This window comes from Rhinatrema bivittatum, chromosome 11 (genome assembly GCF_901001135.1).
Source record: "Rhinatrema bivittatum chromosome 11, aRhiBiv1.1, whole genome shotgun sequence".
Lineage (NCBI taxonomy): Eukaryota > Metazoa > Chordata > Amphibia > Gymnophiona > Rhinatrematidae > Rhinatrema > Rhinatrema bivittatum.
The window spans coordinates 67,758,047-67,777,550 of record NC_042625.1 but is presented as its reverse complement, the minus strand read 5'-3'; the positions used below and the strand labels follow the sequence as shown (position 1 = coordinate 67,777,550).

Genomic DNA, 19,504 nt, shown 5'->3' with positions numbered 1-19,504 from the left:
GGCCACCTAGTGGAGACTCTGTGGTCTCTGCAGATGTTTTGTATGTCTTGATTTTATCATTATATTGTTTTGAGGAATGGCGGCAATTGTTCTTCCATTGTTGCATTGCATACAGAGTCTGGCTTGTGGTTTCTAGTTGGATTTTGTCTGCACATTTCTGGTCTCTTTATTTATACTTTATGCTCTACCTTTTCCTACCAAGCTCCTATATTATGGAATGCTATTCCTCTGGATGCAAGACTGGAATTAAATTATGGGTTCCATAAAAACACAAAACTGTTTTAAATCAGGTTTTTGAGAATTAGACAAAGCCCTTATGCTAACTTCAGAATTAACATTTTTTTTTCTCCTTTTGCCTGCATTTTAATTTAATTGGTGGGTGGTTCTCTTCATGGTAAAGTGAGAGGTTTTTATGTTGGTGATATAATCATTTGTAATTGGGTTTTTTTCTCTGCTATTGGTGTGTGTGTCTTTTTATTTTCTAAACTGCATTGATTATAAACTCAAACCCAAGTGCTGGCTATTTATTCATGTAATGACCCTTTGGGATCCATTATGAGACTAGTCCTAGTTGAGTTAGGATAGGAAGAGGTGGTAGAATAGCTCCTCCATGAAGGTTGCTGGCATGACCAGCCCGTTGCCAGTTTGCAATGTTGCAGGCTGCTTTTATAAAGTGTGGCATTTGAGTTGGAGAGCAGAAGTTTGTTCCTCTGCTTTGGGTTCTAGGCCTCATGGCTCAGAATAACACCTAGGGGCCAATGCAATAAAGTGCATCCAGGTTTTCATGCGTTCTGGACATGCTAGATTAGCACCTGATGCAACAGAGCGTGAGTGTTTTGGATGCACTAATCTCCAAACTGCATGGCTGATAGCACCCATCGCATGTAAATTCCATGTAAATGAGGCTATTAGCCATTACTCCCCCAATGCAGAAAATCACCGGGTGCCCAATGCACACATTTTTAACATGGCAAATTTAACGCCACCCTGGAGGTGGCATTGTCAATCTGCGAGTCAATTACTGTCCTCTGTGATTCCTCCTGCTTAGTATAATTAGTGTTTAAAAATTATAGGTATAATGGCTTGATGTGTAAAAAAAATAAATTTTTTTTTGGAGACACCCTGATCATTCACAACATGCACACATAATAGCAAGTGACAAAATCAGCCTGAAGTGGGATGAACCGCGTGCATGCCTGTTGCAAATCTGGGTGCCCATTGCATTTGAGGATTAGGCATGCACAACATTTTTCCTTTTTAATGCAGCACCTTGTTTTATGCATCGGGCACCCAGGGAATGCGGCCGTGCACTCATTAGGAAAATGGTCGCTCTATATGAGCGCCTGCTTTAACCCCTGTCTCGCTGCGGCGACCCTCTAGAGTGGGAAGGGGACCAGGTTCCTTCTGGCTGCTAGTAGTACCACAAGTTTGGTTGCTGATTTTTGGACTTACCCTTTTGAGGTTTTGCTTTGCTGTGAGAGTTCAGATACCCCTGGCTGGAGGATTTTGGGGAGTCCACTAGTTAGGTTAGAGCAGGAGGAAGGGAAGATTCTGCTGCTCTCCATCCCACAAACCATGATTGCAAGCCATTTTTGCCATCTAAGACTTTTGCAGTAAAGATTTAATTTTGTCGCGCCACTCGAGCCTCCAGAGTATTTTGTCGGCACTCCCATCCCTTTATGGTGAAAGTGAACAGATCCCTCCTCCCTCCCCTGAACAGTGAAATTGATAGCCCCTGACACCTTGACAGATTGATTTTCCTCCCCCCCCCCCCCCCCCACTGGAAAAGAATGCTGCCCTGGAGTCCTACTGAGCGTGGCAGAGAGACCTGAAAAGTGGCCCTGGGACCCCCACATACCCCCCCATCAAGCAGGGGTTTCATTCATTTTAAGGTACAGCTGCCAGTAATGTCCTGAATGGCCTCTCTGCTGACTATTAGTACCCTGAAATTGGAAAGATATTTGCAACTAGTTGTCTTTTAATGATGGTTTGCAGGATCTGAGGGCCTAGACAGGAGACTTTTTGGCTAGGACTGAGCTGTGTACTCACTGGGTTTCCCTCTCAAACATCCTTATTGAGAGAGAGTCCTTAGTATGCTCATTAATAAAATTAACAAAACCTCACTGGCATGCCTGTCTGTACCAGGCTGCAGCAATCTGTCCATGGTGTACGGTGCACTGCCCTGGAGATCAGCTGCAGCACTAGACTGGCTCTGCTGATCCTTGCCACCCTGCAGCTGAGACTGGAATTCACCTGGTCTGATGCAAACTTGGCTCTGGAAGGGGCCTGTTTTCTATCTGTCATTGGCTTGTTATCTCTGAGTGCCCCTTGCTGATTAAATTATTTGTTTGTATCTGCCTTGTGCCTTATCTCAGGCAGAGGCATTTCATCACTTAAAGGAAGCCAGACCCTCTGCATACTGGGGACCAGTTCCAAAGTACACACAGCCAGCAATGTTTGTTTGCCCAGTTTTAAAACCATATGCGAGTGGGGGGGGGGTCTGTCCCAAAATTGTAAGTCCCTGCAGCCTTAGCAAAGGTGGACTTGAAGAGAATTCACAAGCAAACGCTTGTGCAAAACACGCTAGGATTTGCCGTCTCAGGGGCTGCATGTTAAGAATTATGCACAAGTCCCTCAGTGGGAGTGTGTTGCACAAGTGTTTGCTTGTGAAATTCCCTCGCCCCCCCTCCTTCTTTGCAAAACTAGCAGGGAAGGTTCAGTCTTTGGACATAAAGATAGGCCATTTTGAAACTGTGCTGGCACACTGATTTTGTAGCGTGTGGTTTATAACCTTAGAAAAGGTGGAGGAGAGGAGGTGTAGAATGCTTTGGGCAGAGAAGCATAAGACTTTTTTTTTTATTTTTTTTATTTTAAAGGATAATGGGAGGAAGGGGCTATGAAAGGCCACCTACACTTAACCTCCCTCTGCAGGCTGCAAGGTCACTTTCAGTTTTCCTTTTTACCGATTGAAGGCAGCGTCTCAGAGTGGTATGACCACTCGTGGGCTGTACGGAGATACACAGCTGACTGTGCGTGCTTTCAGTGAGGATGGGCAAATATCACCATCCAGCTTTGGCTGGTTCCCCCTGCCCTCTATAGGGGCAGTATGGGGATGTCTCTGAGGGGTTTGGGGGTGGAGGAAGGGAATTTCCTGAACAGATCTCAGCCCCTCAGAGTGATCTACAGGCATGGAAAATGTCAGCAATTTTCTCCAGTGTCCCAGGAGACCAGGTTTTAATGTAAGTATATGCCAAGCTATGTGAACCCATAAAAAGGGTGGTGTTGTGTGTGCTTGCAGAGAGAGACATTCTTCATGCAATAGGTTCAGAGTGTTAATCCCGTCGCCTGGTGGTTTGGGATTCTTAAGGCATAAGTTTTGTTGTTTTGTTGCGCCCAGCTGATAATGCCTGGCAGCAGAAACAGGTTTAGCCAGCTTTGGGATTTAGCTTGTAGCCCTAGAGCCTGCCAAGTCACTGGCAGGGCAAAGACAGAATAATGGGCATGGATTATTGCTGTGCCCAACCTTTTCTTAAAGGACTGGCATTGCCACAGTGTTTGGCTCTGTGCCTTTCTTTCCCATATCCAGGAGGAACGTTTTTTAAAGGGCTGCTTAGGGGATGCTGTGTCCTTTACTTTTTGTAACCTGTACTTATTATCCTTGTGCTCGTTGTTTCCCCTTCTTTTCCTACCCTTTTTGTCTGTACACTGCTTTGGCAATGCACATAAAATGTATCATGTCAGTAACACAATCTGAATCTGCTTTATGGAGGACATGGGTTCAGCTCCTTGATTGAGTTTAGCTTTCTGGACAGACCAAGGCTATGGAGGCAGTTCCAGTCATCGAGCTATGCTGACACCTAGTGGCCAGGCTTGGGACCCATGGACTGTATGCCCGTCCCCACCCCCTATGCCCCCCCCCCCCCCCGGGCCAAGGACAGTCACTGCAATCAGCGCAAGGTGACTGGGGAGGGGGTCTAAAAATAAAAGGGGAAGATCCCATGGAAGTTATAAATAAAGGCTCGTGTGCCAGATCCCAACTCTGGTTCCAACCGAGCTGGAAGCACCAAACAGCAGGAGGGAAACAGCCAGCTCCCCTCTCCCCCCCCAAAAAGACTCCAGTTCAATAGCAAAATGAACCATTCTCGCTTCTTCTATGAACTCTAAATCCTTCCCAGCCTGGGCAATGAAAGGCCGCCGCCTTGCACAAAATCCCCCTGCTCCCGTTGCGTTCATACTCTACCTATATTGGTGAAATAACTGCATGGCGGGAGGTGAGCGGGTTTCTGATGACTATCAGCACAGCAGCACCTGGGGCTAAGGAGGAGGAGCTTTCAGACACAAATGGGAATGGTACAGCCCTAGGCACCTCATTGGGCCATTTTGGGTTTTATCCGCTGCCACTTATTATGATCAGTGAGCTTCAGCACAATCTGACTGGAGAAAAGGGCAGGGGATCAACTTGCCACCCCCTTAATGAAAGAGGACAGTTACTGCCCATTAACGTCCCATCCTTTGAGCATCGTTGTCTAAATATCGCCCTCATGACTGGGGAAGGAGTGATGTTGATATTTGACTGTACCTGGGTTAAAGAACTGGTGAGGAAGAGGTGCTGACTGATTTTCAGTGTCACAAGCTGTCTGAGCCTCAGTCTAGCAGATGGGATATTGACCAAGGTATCTGCATGACTACAGAGAGAGAAAGGTGAATCTCCTCTTCTCCAAATTTTGCTGGAGGTGTGGGGACAGTGACACACACACACACACACTCTCTCACACTGCATTGCAAATTCGTCGGTTAAGCTTATCTGCTTAACTTTGCTGGGATATTCATTAAGGTAGTTGCACTATTGAATGTCGAATGCTACCTTAAAGAAGATTGGACAGGTGAGGGAGATATTCGAAAGTTGGAATTAGCTTGCAAGTTACCCAGCAATCTGACTAAATGCCTCCGAATATGGACCTCATATGGTCCCCAGTGACTTTTTTTTTTTTTTTCATTCTAGTTTTTGCAGGAAGGGAAAGGGAAGATTCCATGGCAGGCCTCTATCTAACCTGGGGTTGGGATGGGAGACCTGAAGTATTAACAAATAGAAGCTAGCATGGCATTAAGACCTAGGGTGAGACCTGCAAGGCCCCTCTTGTTTTCCAATAGGGCGTTTCTCTGCAGACTGGCAGGACCATGCCAAAAACCAACTACAGTGGGTGTGACCCCGTCAGGGTGTATGTGAGAAGGATAATCCTAAAGAACTGGTTATCCCAGAGAATGATTATAAAGATCTGTCTTACATAAAGCACTCAACGTTGTTTACATAACACGGTACAGGGAGGTCCGAGAATGGCAGGGGCGAAAAAGAATTCAATTCCAAAGGCCTCTGTCCGAGGGCTTGAACAGGAGTGGAGCTTTCAGTGACACTAAGGATGCCAAATGGTGGCAGCTGTTTAAACTTGCAAAAATATCAGCATTCTAATATATTTTCAAAGGCACAAGCTAATCTTAAGAGTTACACAAGGGCTGAAAATACTGAGGACATGCCAACTAAATATAAAGCAGAGAGAGGTTCTAGAAGTTATAGGACTAGAAAGCTGTCTTCATATAAAGCCTTATTAGTGTGCAGAGCAATGATGACTTATAAAGCATATGGCACTGTGGCATGTCGGTGACAGGGAGTGCATGTTGAGCAGTTTTGAAAGTTATCCTCTTGTGAGCGTCCATTTATGTGTGAATATGGGTGCACATAAAGTTGCCACTGTATCCACACCGGTTGTAAAATGCAATATATGCAGGCTATAAAATATGAATACGTACGCGCACACAAATGCTTGCATATGTAAAAACCACGAGCCACGCAGGTTTGGAGTTCTCTGGAAAGTAGCAGCACTTAGCCTGAAAAGCGATACTTGTCCAGCTAAGTAGTGCTTTTTGGACTTATCCGGGTATGTATGATAGTCAGATAAGTGTGTAAGAAAAAAAAAAGTGCTCATCTGGATAAGTTCACCTGTGTCAGCCTTAGCTAGTGGCAAAGGTGCTATTTAGCCAGATAAATGTGTGCAAATTATATTGTATATTTGTATATCAAAGGGATACACAAATGGATTTTCCTTGCGTTATTTAGATGAATTTAACCTTCTGTAAGTCAGGTGACTTTCTATAGGTATGCAGCTATGAAATAACGAGCTTTACCAGTTAGCCTACCAGTTTGCCCAGTCCATCTGCGGCTCTTCAGCCTGAATTTCCCCCTTTTCACCCAGACCCTTCACCCCAACATGATTTCACTTTTTAAGTTCACGATCACTTACACCAAATAATGACCAGGTGTAATATATGGAAGTAAAAGACTTACCCACCTCACTTTGGGGCCGATGCACTGTGAACAGTCAGCACCCGCTTTCTTAACGCACCCCCCTCCCCGGGGGGCACCATGCAATATTTAAATTAGGGGGTCACTCAGCTGAGCGCACTGTATTGCATTGGCCCCTTTGGCAGGTTGTAAAATAGCAACCACTTTGCATGAATGTTGGCCTCCTCCCTGGAACGGTCCTGGCCACCCCTCTTTTTTACATGTGCAAATGGATTCGTGGACCCTGATTTCCACAGCTTTTTAGACTAGCATATACTTGTGTGTGTGTGCGTGCGAAAGTGCTAGCTTTTACACGGCCAGCTTTTGAAAATTCCCCTCATAGTGTGTTGGTGGTAGGAACGGTGCTGGTTTCGAAGTCGCCAGCCCTCCTGGCATTTTGCTGTCTGGGTCAGATCGCTCGGCTCTTGCCCCGATACTCCAACAACCTGTGTCATGTAATATGGGCAGAGAGACAGAGCAAGGTACAAACTGTTCCTAATCTCACCACTGATGTTATTAATAGAGAGAGCCAGAGGCTCACTCCTCCCTAAGTGATACCCAAGAGGATTCGGGTTTGTCTGAATAACAAATTGACGTTGCTGCCAGCATGCTCAGGTGAATGGTTTCATGCATGACTTAGTGTAAACTGTTCTTGTCTCCTAGCTCTTTCCTAGATTCACATCACTGGCAGCCTCTGATTTCAAGAGCATGGCACACCTCCTGCCTCATTGTCTGTCTTGGTAGTTTGCCAGTTTTGTTTCAGAACTGGATATTTACTGTTGTCTCTGTCTGGCTTCAGCTGCTAGGTATCTGTTCATACTTGTTGCTGCTCTGTCTGTGTAACCAATAAATGCAGGCCTTACCCTCTCAATGTCTGCCTCAATTTTATACCATAATAGGGACTTTGAAGTATTGGGTGCACACGAAATATCGGAAACTTTGAAAGTACTGAGTGTAGGGTTTCAACTAATCTTATTATAACATAGTAACAGGCTGATACAGTACAATGCGCTCCGGTGGAGCGCACTGTTAACCCACATTTGGACATGCGTTTTCGGTGCTCTAGCTTTACCCCTTATTCAGTAGGGGGTAATAGCACGTCAAACACGTGTCCAACCCCCCCCCCCCCCAAAACTAATAGCGCCCGCAACATGCAAATGCATGTTGCGGGCGCTATTAGTTATTCCTGCGCGATACAGAAAGTAAAATGTGCAGCCAAGCTGCATATTTTACTTTCAGAAATTAACGCCTGCCGGCACCAGGGAAGTGCACAGAAAAGCAGTAAAAACTGCTTTTCTGTGCACCCTCCAACTTAATATCATGGCAATATTAAGTCGGAGGCCCCAAAAGTGTGTAAAAAAAAAATAAATTAAAAAATCGGCTCGCTGGTCAGAAGACGGACACTCAATTATGCCGGTGTCTGTTTTCCGAATCAGTGACTGTTAGCGGGTTTGAGAACAGACACCGGCAAAATTGAGTGTCTGCTGTCAAACCCGCTGACAGCCACCGCTCCTGTCAAAAAGGAGGCACTAGGGACGCTCTAGTGTCCCTAGTGCCTCCTTTTTACCACGAACCCTAATTTGCATAGGCCCACCCTCCTGAATTGTGCGCCCAGGAGAGTGGCCTGTGGTATGTGCCGGGAGAGGGGCGCTCGCCAGCTCTCCCACTTGTTTTTCTGAATCTGCCTGATGGCAGAAAAGACAGAAATTGGCCCATCTGGTCTGTTCAGTTAAGATCCTTCCAATTTGGTTAGATAATCATACAATACCTAAATGCGACCCAACATCAGTCTCCATGTTGCCTTCCCATGGCTTGCTTTCTTTCATATCACTCCCAAGCATGCCCAGAATCTGTTACTGTACTGGACTCCACCTCCTCTGCTCGTATGCCAGGCCTTACATAGAATGTGACGGCAGATAGACGACCATACGGTCATCAACATCTCCTGCATAGCCTTATAGTCCCTTCCTCTCCCTCGGAGATCTGTTTATATCAAATGCTTTCTTGAATTCTGATACTATATAAATCTTTTTTCCTGCCTGCTATTCCTCTCCCTATGCATCCAGGCATCTTATTTGCTTTTGCTGGTACCTGGTCTATCTGATCTCGTGAAAATGATCAGGTATGATCACTCACAGATCCCACGCTTGTTAGTTCAACCCTCTACTGTACTCCCTTGTGTTTTTTGCAACCCACATGCTTGACCCTGCATATTTTTTTTTTTTTTTTTTTTTTTTTAAGCAATAAATCTTAGCTGCCAGATTTTAGGCCATTCCTCAGTCTTCACCAAATCCTTATGTTTTGCACATCTTCCAGGGTGTCTACCCTGTTTCAGATTTTAGTATCCTGGGTAAAAAAGACAAACCTCTCTCAATAGCCCTTCTGCAATATTGCTAGGAACACTGTTGTCCTCAGTCTGTTCTATCCAACCTCTCCAGCACCCACTCGGTGTGAGCACCCTTTACCACCACCTTTTCTCACCTCTCACTCAAGAGGTTTCTTTCTGGCCCATTCATTATTAATGAATATTAAATAGCATTTCCTCTTGATCTGCTGTTGTGACAGCAAGTTCAAAACTTAATGTTATATTTTTATGCGAGATAGTACCAGTCTTGGTCCACCCGCTTGAATACTTAAGTGGTGACCTTACCTCTGCTTGTCCTATAGTTAGATTACTTTTGTAGATGCCCTGGACTGTGTGTGTTGGTGGGAATGGGAGACTGCAGGTTGGTGGGAATGGGAGACTGCAGGTAGGATAGGATGAAAGCCATCGTTGGTCAACGTTTACTTTTTTTTATATTTATTTACTTCAAGCTTCCCTTTCTTTATGGGAGGGTTGCTATCCTGTCATGTAGGGATTGGTCCGAGCAACAGGACACCGACATTGCACAAAAAAGGCTTGTCCATGTTTTGGATTTTATTTATTTATGAACTGGATTTGAAAATCCAGGCCGTGAGTATTCCTATCCTAGGAATTACTTAGTGTGACATGCAGTCTGGGTACCACAGAGTGAGCCATTTTGAAGAGCGATGTCACAGATGGTATTGATTTATGTGCAGGTTTGTTTTTGGGTTTTTTTATACCGCTTATCGCAGAAAACTGTGCTAAGCGGTTAACAGTAACACATAGGTAATTGAATATATTACAAGTACATCAACACAACTGACAAAACGAACTAGAATACATGTCCATTTGATGAAAAGAACAAATTTCAGTACACGTGGAATGGTTGTGTGTTCCTTAATATTCCATTCCTCCGTGTATGGCCAGCAAGCGTTTTTCTAGTTTAAAAAATGAGTGCCCGATAAGGGTCTGAGGCTTTGAAAACCTTGGTCCTTGGCAGGCTGTGAGGGATGGTTTGTTTGCCCCAAAGTAAGAATCCTTCAAAGCTGCTGCTTGCCAGACCACAGAGGTTTCCGACCACATCCGTGGACCTCGTGTGATCTCGTGCACGGATGCCACGATCCCTTTGGATACTTCATGCATTGGTCCAGTAAAAAGCATCACGACCTACGAGTCTTATTGGTCTGTAAAAATTTAGTGAATTTGGAAGAGGTTTTTCTTTTGTTTTTTGTTTTTTTTTTAATGCAGTTCTGAAGCATGACCCAGAAGAGAAGTGAGAGGAAGCCGTGATAGCTACAATCATGTACTGCAAAAGTATTAATGAAGCTCTTCAGAGCAAAGAATGCTCTAGAACAAAGTGTCGGATGTTGCTCCAAGGAGGTAGATTAAGATGTAATTAAAAAAAAAATTTAATTTCTCCCAGCTTCATTCTGATTTGATGTTCCTGAGGAGATAATACAATACGCTCCAATGAATGCTGTCCCCGAAGAGCTTATGGCCTGAATGGGTACCTGAGGAGGTCATCCAGGGAGAGGGTGGCAGCAGCTGGAGCTGATTTCGGGGCTGCTGCTTTCCAGCCCTGCCGCGCCCCCCACCAGAATAGGACTTTTATACGTCAGCCCCGCAGCTGCCAAGCTTCTGGGTTACCGGACTCTGCTGGGATTGGTTCCCCGCACGGAATCAAAGTGCCAGGGCCTAGGAAGTGAGACGACGGTGCTTATGTAACAGGCGGCAGAGATTCGAGAAACTAGGTCACAATTGCCTCATGAGAGGTGGGGCTGCTGCAGGGGTTTTCATGCTGGTGGATTTCCCGGTGTGTTATCTCTGCCGAGGAGTGGTCAAGATGAAAATATTGAACCAAGGTTTAAAATAACTGAGGATGCAAGCTGTAATCCCAGCCCTGGTGTGAAACCTCAGGGGAAGTCCCTTCTAGTTCTAATCTTGGCTTTGTTGATGACTCTGTGTGTGATCCTGGGCAAGTCACTTTATCTCACCCTGTGCTCTGGGCCTACCTGTAACTGAGCAGGGATGGCACTGGTTATTCCTCCTTCCCCCTTTTAGGTGTGAGTGTGTGTTTGTTTTTGTTTGAGCCCAGCAGTTTCTCATGGACTTCCAGCTCAATTGGCAACGGCCTTGAGCCTTCTTTCCCAACTCCATCCTCCTCCCAACTCTGTCCAGCCACTGTGGCAACAGTCCATGGCCACAGGCCACAAACCACATCTTCCTCCAGAATTTGGCTAACGTGGATCCAAAGGCAATAAGTGTCACCACTGTGTAATGGCTGAAACTTCCTTCCCTCCTTGGGCTGTGAGCGCTGCCTCTGCAGCATCTCCATCCGGCCCAGGAATCTGACTCAAATCTTCTACTTGGCAGTGCGTCGCACTCCATCTTAAGTCGCTGGGCCAGCCCTTGGTTGGTTTCTTGGATGCCAAAGAGATGCTGCTTGGACCTTACACTCCAGAAGGGGAGACATGGGTAGCCCTTGTCCTGCTCTGGTGCAAGCACAGGGGCTCGTTGGGAGGGTCACTGGCCACAGCAGTACCCGTACCTTCCCGGTCCTTCCCACAAGGTCCTTAGTTTTCTGTCTTTTTTTGCACATCAGGTCAGTCAGTCAGCAAATATGCCAACTGCATGCAAAAGCTGTTTAAAAATGTCTACTGCTCGCTGATGGCAGGCGAGAAAGAAAGTCCATAGTATGCACCACACGGTTCAGAAAAGTAAGTCTGATAGGACAAAAAAATAACTCAGCTTCTCACAGCCAACTCTTGGTGGGTAAGCTCTCTGGGACCGGCACCCTCCACTCTGGGATCTTCCCTAGTACCTGTTCTAGATGAGGCTCTCCTTTCTTTTCCATCGCTGTGTCGTCTCCAATTTCACAGCAGAAGTCTCTCTGGCTGATTTGCGGTTTTTTGTGGGGGGTTTTTTAGGTAGATGCCTTCCCCCTCCCCCCCCCCCCCAAAAACCCAACTTCTCCAAGTCCTCTCTGGACAGATGAGGATCGGGAACTTAAAGCTTCTCTCTTTCTTGGGACTTGTCCCATGTTCTGGAGACCTTGGAGCCCTAGCTACCTCCTCAGGACAGGGATACATCTTCCTTTCACTCCTTCGCTGAGAGAGGGCCCAGATGAAGGGAAAGTCCCCACACCCAGCACCTTCGATTCCACCTGCGCTCACGTGGGCACAGGAATTTGATTAAAACATGCCCCTCCCATCGGCGAAGGTCTAATCTCTTCTAACATTGCCTTCTGCATTGGACGTCTCTCACGTGGGCAAGATCCATCGAGACCACTGACGCTACACTAACAGAAAGTAGTTTGCCTGCCATGTTAGTCCACTTGAATGAATGAATATATATATATATATGTCACTTAATGTAGAAAATAAAGGTTAACTAGTAAGGGGCAAATTTTGGCGGTTGCTTGCATGTTGAGATCCACTTGGAATGGTCAAATCCTTCGCCTACTTCCCATCCATATCCACACATTTGTCTTTATAATGTACAGGAGACAGCTGTGAAATAGTCCAGGACCAGATTTAAGAGTGGCAACTTTGGCTGAAAGAGTTCTGCAATTAATTTGAGAGTAGGTTATATGCTTAAACTGGGCCCAAGAAGGAACCTTATTAACAGATATATGTGTATAATATATATATTGTGTCCTTTTGCATTGCAATTGTGAATGAAGTAATGTATATACCTTTGGAAATGCAGCTGCAAGATTACCAGCCGAGTAACCTGCTTGGGGTTCTTCGCTTATAGCAAGGCAGCATGCTTTGCTATAAGCTCACGTTACCCAGGCAGGAAGGAATGGACTGGATCAGGGGAATATAACGATCTTGACGTAGTCGGATGACGATACGAGACAGGCCCGGGAGTGCGTGTAATAGCAGAGGTTTTATAAGCAGGGTGGAATGAAGAAATCCCTATCCTGAGATTCCAGGCAGGAAGTTTTTCCCTTCTTGTTGAGACGCTGCTGGAAACTGGTTCTGCCAAATGCCAGCATGAGGTGTTCTTTGATGGCACGGCTCCAATGCTCCTGCTCCTCCATCCTCCCTGGCGCCAGATGAGGTGGCTGAGGAGGCAGGGTCCACCCTCCTGTAGCTTAGCCAACCCTCTCCATTGTCGTTGCTCCAGTGGCCACCACCCACAACTCCTTGCCCTCAAAGGGAAGGTTTCCATCAGCCCATGGCTCTGTTGATGTTTGGACAGTCCAGGCAGTAGGAGCAGCTGCCTCCAGCCTTCCTGGTGAAACTGGCAGAGAGACCCTGAGTCTTTTTTTTTTCCCCCCCCCACGTAACTGGTTAGAGAAAGTTTGCAGTCATGGTGCGGAACATAAAGGCACATGGGAAGCCAAAGCTCTCGAGGTTTGGAAGTGTGACCTCTCTGGTGATGCCAGAAAACGTCCAAAATAAAGTGCGCCAATGGAAAGGCTGGTAAGTGAGCATCTGGGGTTTAGTACTTTGCATCAGGCATGAGATACGTTATGGAGGGTGCAGGCTACAGGGTTGGAATAGCGGGGGGGGGGGGGGGGTGCTGCCTGGCAGGACTGAGGTGCACCTGCAGAGGGATAGCAGAGGGTGCTGCAGAAGTGGACTGAGGCCCATTGGTGAAGCTTTATGGTGGTGGGGGGGGGGGGGGGTGTTGGAGAGGGGGATGCTACAGAATCTCTTACCCTTTTGCTTTGCATATTTGTGCTTGTGCACAGAACATAGGGGCGATGTCGGTCATCCTGTGACTTGGATGTTGATGAAATAAACAGGGAGGGTCACATCACAGTGACTGAGCCTTGTACCCTTTTGTATTTATGTAATCAGCATGCAGGTTTCGGGTATTACTTAGTGCCATGCTATTTATTAATGGCTGGTTGGTTCTCCCAGTGGAGATTGTAGTTTCTGTAATGGCTGACACCATGGGGGAGGCAGAGTTGTGGGGAGATCATTTGACTTCTCTAGTGGTAATGTTGTCTCACGTAGCACAGAAATTGTGTAGTCCTTGAGCTCTCTATGGGAGTGACACATGAGAGCTTGATGCTAATGTGGCACAGAAGACGCTAAGTCTGGCCCCGCAGAGCAGGGGCTCTAGGGGGGACCAGTCAGTGCTGGGGTAGCTACTGGTGGCACATGGACAGGAAAAGTGGTTGATTTTTCTTGGCCTTTCTACTAAAGAGAATGAGAAAATGCAAAACTTAAATGTATTTAATAGACGAGTATGTTTTAGCTGCAAGTCATCCTGCAATGCACTGACTGGTAGTATAATGCAAACCCTGAAGCAGAAAATAATTTTGATACGTACTTTTTTGTGTTTGCTCCTCCATTGAAGAATAGCTGTAGAGCACTGAATGTTAGCACTATGCACACTTGGTAGGCATCTTGCCCAATTCAGAGTTTGAGAATTGAAATGCCTCCTGTTTGGTATGAAAACATTCAGAGAATTCCAGTTCAAAGCTGGCGTGGACAGGGCACTCCTCAAGCTGCAACAAAGGGGAGTTGAAAGCAGCAGTCTGGCATCCATAAGGATTGACCACTGGCGTAAAACAATTTAAAGCCGGAGCAATGCCCCCTGGCAACATGGCATCCCTCCTCCTTATCTGGAGTCCATTCATGGTGCTTCAGCAGGGATCTGACCTAACGGTTTGGTGGTAAGTTGGTTGTGCAGACAGCACATGTGGTGATAAAACTATGGCAAATCGCACATCTGCCATCTCCTAAACTGTGAGCCATGGGACAACGCAGCGGCCCTGTGAAGGACCCAGATTCAGTTCTGTTCCCTGGACTGGTCAGGCCTGGGGATGCTGCAGAGGCCCCAGGGGATGAAGTAGTCTTAACCACACCCAGTGGCAGACTCAGGGTCCATGTCTGCAGGCTAAGACTGGGCTGAGTGACAGGCCGATACAGTACAGTACAACACTGTAAGGGGTAATAGCGCGTTGAAAACGCGCGTACAACCCCCCCCCCCCCCCACCCTCGAAACTAATAGCGCCCGCAACATGCAAATGCACATTTTACTTTCAACTTTCAGAAATTAGCGCCTACCCAAAGGCTGGCGTTAATTTCTGCCGGCACCGGGAAAGTGCACAGAAAAGCGGTAAAAACTGCTTTTCTGTTCACCCTCCGACTTAATATCATCGTGATATTAAGTCGGAGGTCCCAAAATAAAATAATTAAAAAAAAAAGTAAAATCGGCTCACGGGTTGAAAACTGGACACTCAATTTTGCCAGTGTCCGGTTTCCGAACCCGTGGCTGTCAGCAGTTTGAGAACAGACGCCGGCCAAAATTGAGCATCGACTGTCAAACTCACTGACAGCCGCCGCTTCTGTCAAAAAGAGGCGCTAGGGATGCGCTAGTGTCCCTAGCGCCTCTTTTTACCGCGGGCCCTCATTTAAATACTGAATCGTGCGCACAGGAAAGTGACCTGTGCGCGCGCCGGGAGAGCGGGCGCTCGCAACCTCTCCTGCGACTTTTACTGAATTGGTCTGTGAGTTAGGAGGGGATACAGAATGAGGGAGAAGTCACTGGGTAGTTGCCAATGAAAGCGTCGCATGCTGTAGTATAACCAAGACCGGTTCTGATTAAGTTGGAAACCAAGTACAAAAAAAAAAGAAAAACTTATAAATCCCGCATCCCAAATTTGTTTTCATTTTCAGTAAAGATGTGGACTTACATGCTCAAATACTTTCCCCGATCCACGGCAATTTACCTCCAAACAGCGCACAAAGAGCCATCTGATAACGGAGGGTGCTCTTTCCTCTGGCTCACCCCCATCTCTCCAATCCTCCTTTGATTCTACCCTGAGAAAAGCCCACGAGCCTCTGTTCTTTTATCTCCGTGGTACTCCCCTGCCCCCACGCTGACAGTCAGGTTTTCGGGCAATCCCTGATGCCTGCGAATGAGAGATTTGCCTTCCTTGCCTCCACTATCTGCAAATCTATCTCATGCACATATCTTAGGGATACCCTGAAAATCCAGCCTCCCCCCCCCCCCCATTTGATGCACCACTGCTCTGACGTGCTGGGGGCCACGGGGTTGTGATGACCCTTCCTGATGGAGCCCATGTTCCCTGGGGTACCCGGGGTCCTGCTTCCTTTCGGTCAATATATTTTTCACACCTCGGTTTTATATTTTGCTATGTATATTACCCTTTTATGCAATTACAATCCAGAAGGGCCATAATGCAGCAGAATTCCCCTAAGCCATGCATCCATCTGGTGCCCTTTCTGTACTCCTCTTCCTCCTGAGTGTACCCCCCCTCCAGCTTCATGCTGGGACCTTTTTTTCCTTGTGACAGACATAGACTGGGAGACCCTCTGACTGACCTGGGTCAGTTCTTTTGACCTTTCAAGGCCTGGCCCTAAAGGCTTCTCTTCCTCCTTTTCTGGATTTCCCCTGCAGGCTTGAATTCTGTCTGCATTTGGGTTACTCCGCTCTGCCTGGGAGGTCAGTTCCAGGGCGGCTGTCACCCTCTTGGGGGAAGAAGTCACTCCCAGGCCTTGGGAGTGCCCCTCGCATCTCAATTTTGGTGCATCCATAATGAATATTGATATGTTTGTTTGGTTTTTTTTCCATACACGGTTCAGGACCTAGCTTAATATTGTGGTTGTCCTGAAAAGCAAAGGACTACTTACTAGATGTAAAAAGCTATAAATGAAATGACTGATCGGGATGTTGAAGATATCCACTTGCTGTAGTCTGGATTCTTTTGCTCTTTCTGGATCTTATTCATAGATCCTCTCCTTTCTGGCCCAATATATCTTTACACTCTTTGGGGGGGTTTTTTTTTTTTTTTGGACTAGTGTGCCACTTGAAGCCTTATTGTGGTTATTAAAAATGTGCCCCAGTCCACAAGTTTTTGGATTTTAAATTTCCTTAAGAACATAGATGCCATACTGGGTCAGACCAAGGTCCATTGAGCCCAGCATCCTCCGTGGCCAGTCTGGGTCTCGAGTACCTGGCAGGATCCCAAAGAGCAGATCCAATCCTTCTTGCTGACTTTCAGGGATAAGCAGCGGCTTTCCCAAGTCTCCATGGCTGATCGAGCTGGATGTCTTGCTGTAAACCTTGCAGGTACTTTCTGCCTGCTTAATTTTGTCCCAATAATCAGGAGCAAAAGCATGCATATACCTTCCGCTTTGATTATTGCTCAGAAGAAAAGTACCCGTAGAGATTTGCGCGTGTGTGTGTGGTTGTTTTTTTTTTTTTTTGCAGATAAATAAACCAAGATATGTTAAAGCAATGTGCTCAGTTCTAAAAATCCAGGACTACGCATGTTGTTGGCTTCCCCAATCTACCCCTCCCCCCAATACCACCTCTGCAGTATGCAGGTAAAAGTAAGTGTGTGTCTAACAATGCAGGCACTCATCTTAGCCCTGTTGAAGGTGGGCCCATATCTGCGGGTTTTATCTGTGGAAATGGCTTTGAATATTCCCCATCACAACCTATTCACCCAAAACCACTGTATTCCAGTGTACCGAACTGTCTAACAACAATATCAAAAATTAAATGGTACCACAAGTATATTTTAAACACCTCACAAATGTGCAAAACCAAATATATGTAGGCCCCTTACTTCAAGGGTCTGTATTGTGCAACAGACTCTATAATTGTACAGGGTCACCTTGCTTTAATTTAAATTTTACCAATTGTCCGTTTTTGTTGAGATTTTTTCTATTATAATAAAATCAATTGTCACACAATCTCCGCAAATATAGGGAGGGGGGGGGACACAAATACTCATCTACTCCATGGTAGTTCACCCGACACAGCTGTGTTTCGGACGATGCCGTCCTGCTTCAGGGGGTGACCTTCAAAATTTACTTTTGAGAGCGTCGTAAGGAAGCCTTTTGCAAATTCATTGGTATTGCTTCTTCTTTTTAATCCACAGCAGCCTCATTCCCCAACAGAATGTGGAACGACAAGCAAACACACCACAAACCAACCAATCCAGCAGGTGTGTTGCAAATGGATTACAATGGTCCATGAAGAGAAATTCAAAACAAGCAATTAGACAGCAAAGATTCAATAATTCCAGGATGCCAAATATTTATTAAGATGTCAGACTGAATCTTTCCTTGTCTTGAGTTTCTCTTCATGGACTATTGTAACCCAGTTGCCACACACCTGCTGGATTGTGTGAATATTCCCCCCTGTATTAGTGAGACACCTGTATGGATTCTGATGAGCATCCACTGTTCAGCTCTCCATGCTGTATCCATGCTTTTCATGGGGGGAGGGCTCTGAGGAATATGTGCTTTTCAGCCATCCATACTGCATGCATGCTTTTTGAGGATCTGCATGATGCCTGCATGGGCAGGGATGTGCAAACAAACCCAGAGGGAGTGTTTTTTCAAAGTGATAGATCTAGCTTGTACTCTTCTTAGATTTTCTTAAACAATCCGACAAAAATCCTCTGGTATCAGATCTAGGGAAAATCCCAAATCGCGCTGAAGTCCCAAAGTGCTTTATGCGGGGATGTAAAGACAGTGCTTTTCCCACAAACTGCATCCTAAAGCACTTTGCTGACACAAGTGTGTAACTGCAGTATCCATGACCTGGGGCTCAGGCATTTCCTGCACATGAATGGCCAGCCACGCAGAAGATTGCAGGGAAACTTTTTTTTTTTTTTTTAATTTTCCAGCACCAGGAAATGCTCACTTCATTAGCTGTCTCCTACTTGACAGTAATTGTGCGCTGGGTGAAGATGGATGCCTGTCCGCTGACCTGGACAGTGGAGGATTGACTGTGCCTGCAGAGGGGCTGTGGGGAAGAGTCAGTGGCTGAGCCTAATTAACACTGTGGATGTCTCTACTGGTGTTTAGTAATACAGATGAGACTGCATTCCAGTCCATTAGAAAAACGCAAATTAAATTGTGTTTTGAGCCATAGAGGGGGGCGAGGAGAGGAGATGCTTTGTACCCTAGTGAATAAATTTGGGAAAGGAAGAGTAAGGCAATGCTGTTGGTTTAGAGGTGTCGGAGAAGCGCGAGTCTGCCGTGAGTTGCCTGTTCTCCCGCAGGGGTGAGGTGGCAGAGTGGGGGTGATCTGACAAGCTTAGGCTGTTTGGAAGGGTTTTCTGCACCTATGCAGGCACTCGTCTTAGCCCTGTTGAAGGTGGGCCCATATCTGCGGGTTTTATCTGTGGAAATGGCTTTGAATATTCCCCAACAGAATGTGGAACGACAAGCAAACACACCACAAACCAACCAATCCAGCAGGTGTGTTGCAAATGGGTTACAATGGTCCATGAAGAGAAATTCAAAACAAGCAATTAGACAGCAAAGATTCAATAATTCCGATCCGATATGGTTATCGACTATGAAGGTCGGTATAAAAAACTGTTAAATAAATAAATAATTCCAGGATGCCAAATATTTATTAAGATGTCAGACTGAATCTTTGCTTGTCTTGAGTTTCTCTTCATGGACCATTGTAACCCAGTTGCCACACACCTGCTGGATTGTTTGAATATTTCCCCCCCCCCCCCCGTATTAGTGTGACACCTGTATGGATTCTGATGAGCATCCACTGTTCAGCTCTCCATGCTGTATCCATGCTTTTCATGGGGGGAGGGGGGAGGGCTCTGAGGAATATGTGCTTTTCAGCCATCCATACTGCATGCATGCTTTTTGAGGATCTGCATGATGCCTGCATGGGCAGGGATTTGTATGTGTAAAAGTGCATATTTATTTAAAAACTTTTCTATACCGTCATTAAGTTAGGTACCATCATAACGCTTTACAATAAGGCACAAATAATAATATTGGAAAACATAATAAAATCTATCATTAAACAGGTGCCAAGAATTTACGGTAACATAGCTTGTTTATAATTAC

General features: G+C 46.0%; 1 protein-coding gene across 3 annotated transcripts in view; it reads left to right on the top strand.

Moving 5' to 3' along the window:
* PPP1R13L (protein phosphatase 1 regulatory subunit 13 like) overlaps positions 1–19,504 on the top strand; it is a 74,229-nt gene that overhangs the window by 19,653 nt on the left and 35,072 nt on the right. Inside the window, exon 1 of one of the 3 annotated variants that reach the window (XM_029571822.1) lies at positions 3,097–3,239. The exons of 1 other annotated variant lie outside the window; for it this stretch is intronic. In XM_029571822.1, the coding sequence (XP_029427682.1) occupies positions 3,196–3,239 (44 nt within the window). In that variant the 5' untranslated portion in view covers positions 3,097–3,195. Of the gene's footprint in view, positions 1–3,096; positions 3,240–12,983; positions 13,112–19,504 lie in introns of those variants that run through there. One more of the 3 variants, XM_029571821.1, reaches the window with a different exon arrangement.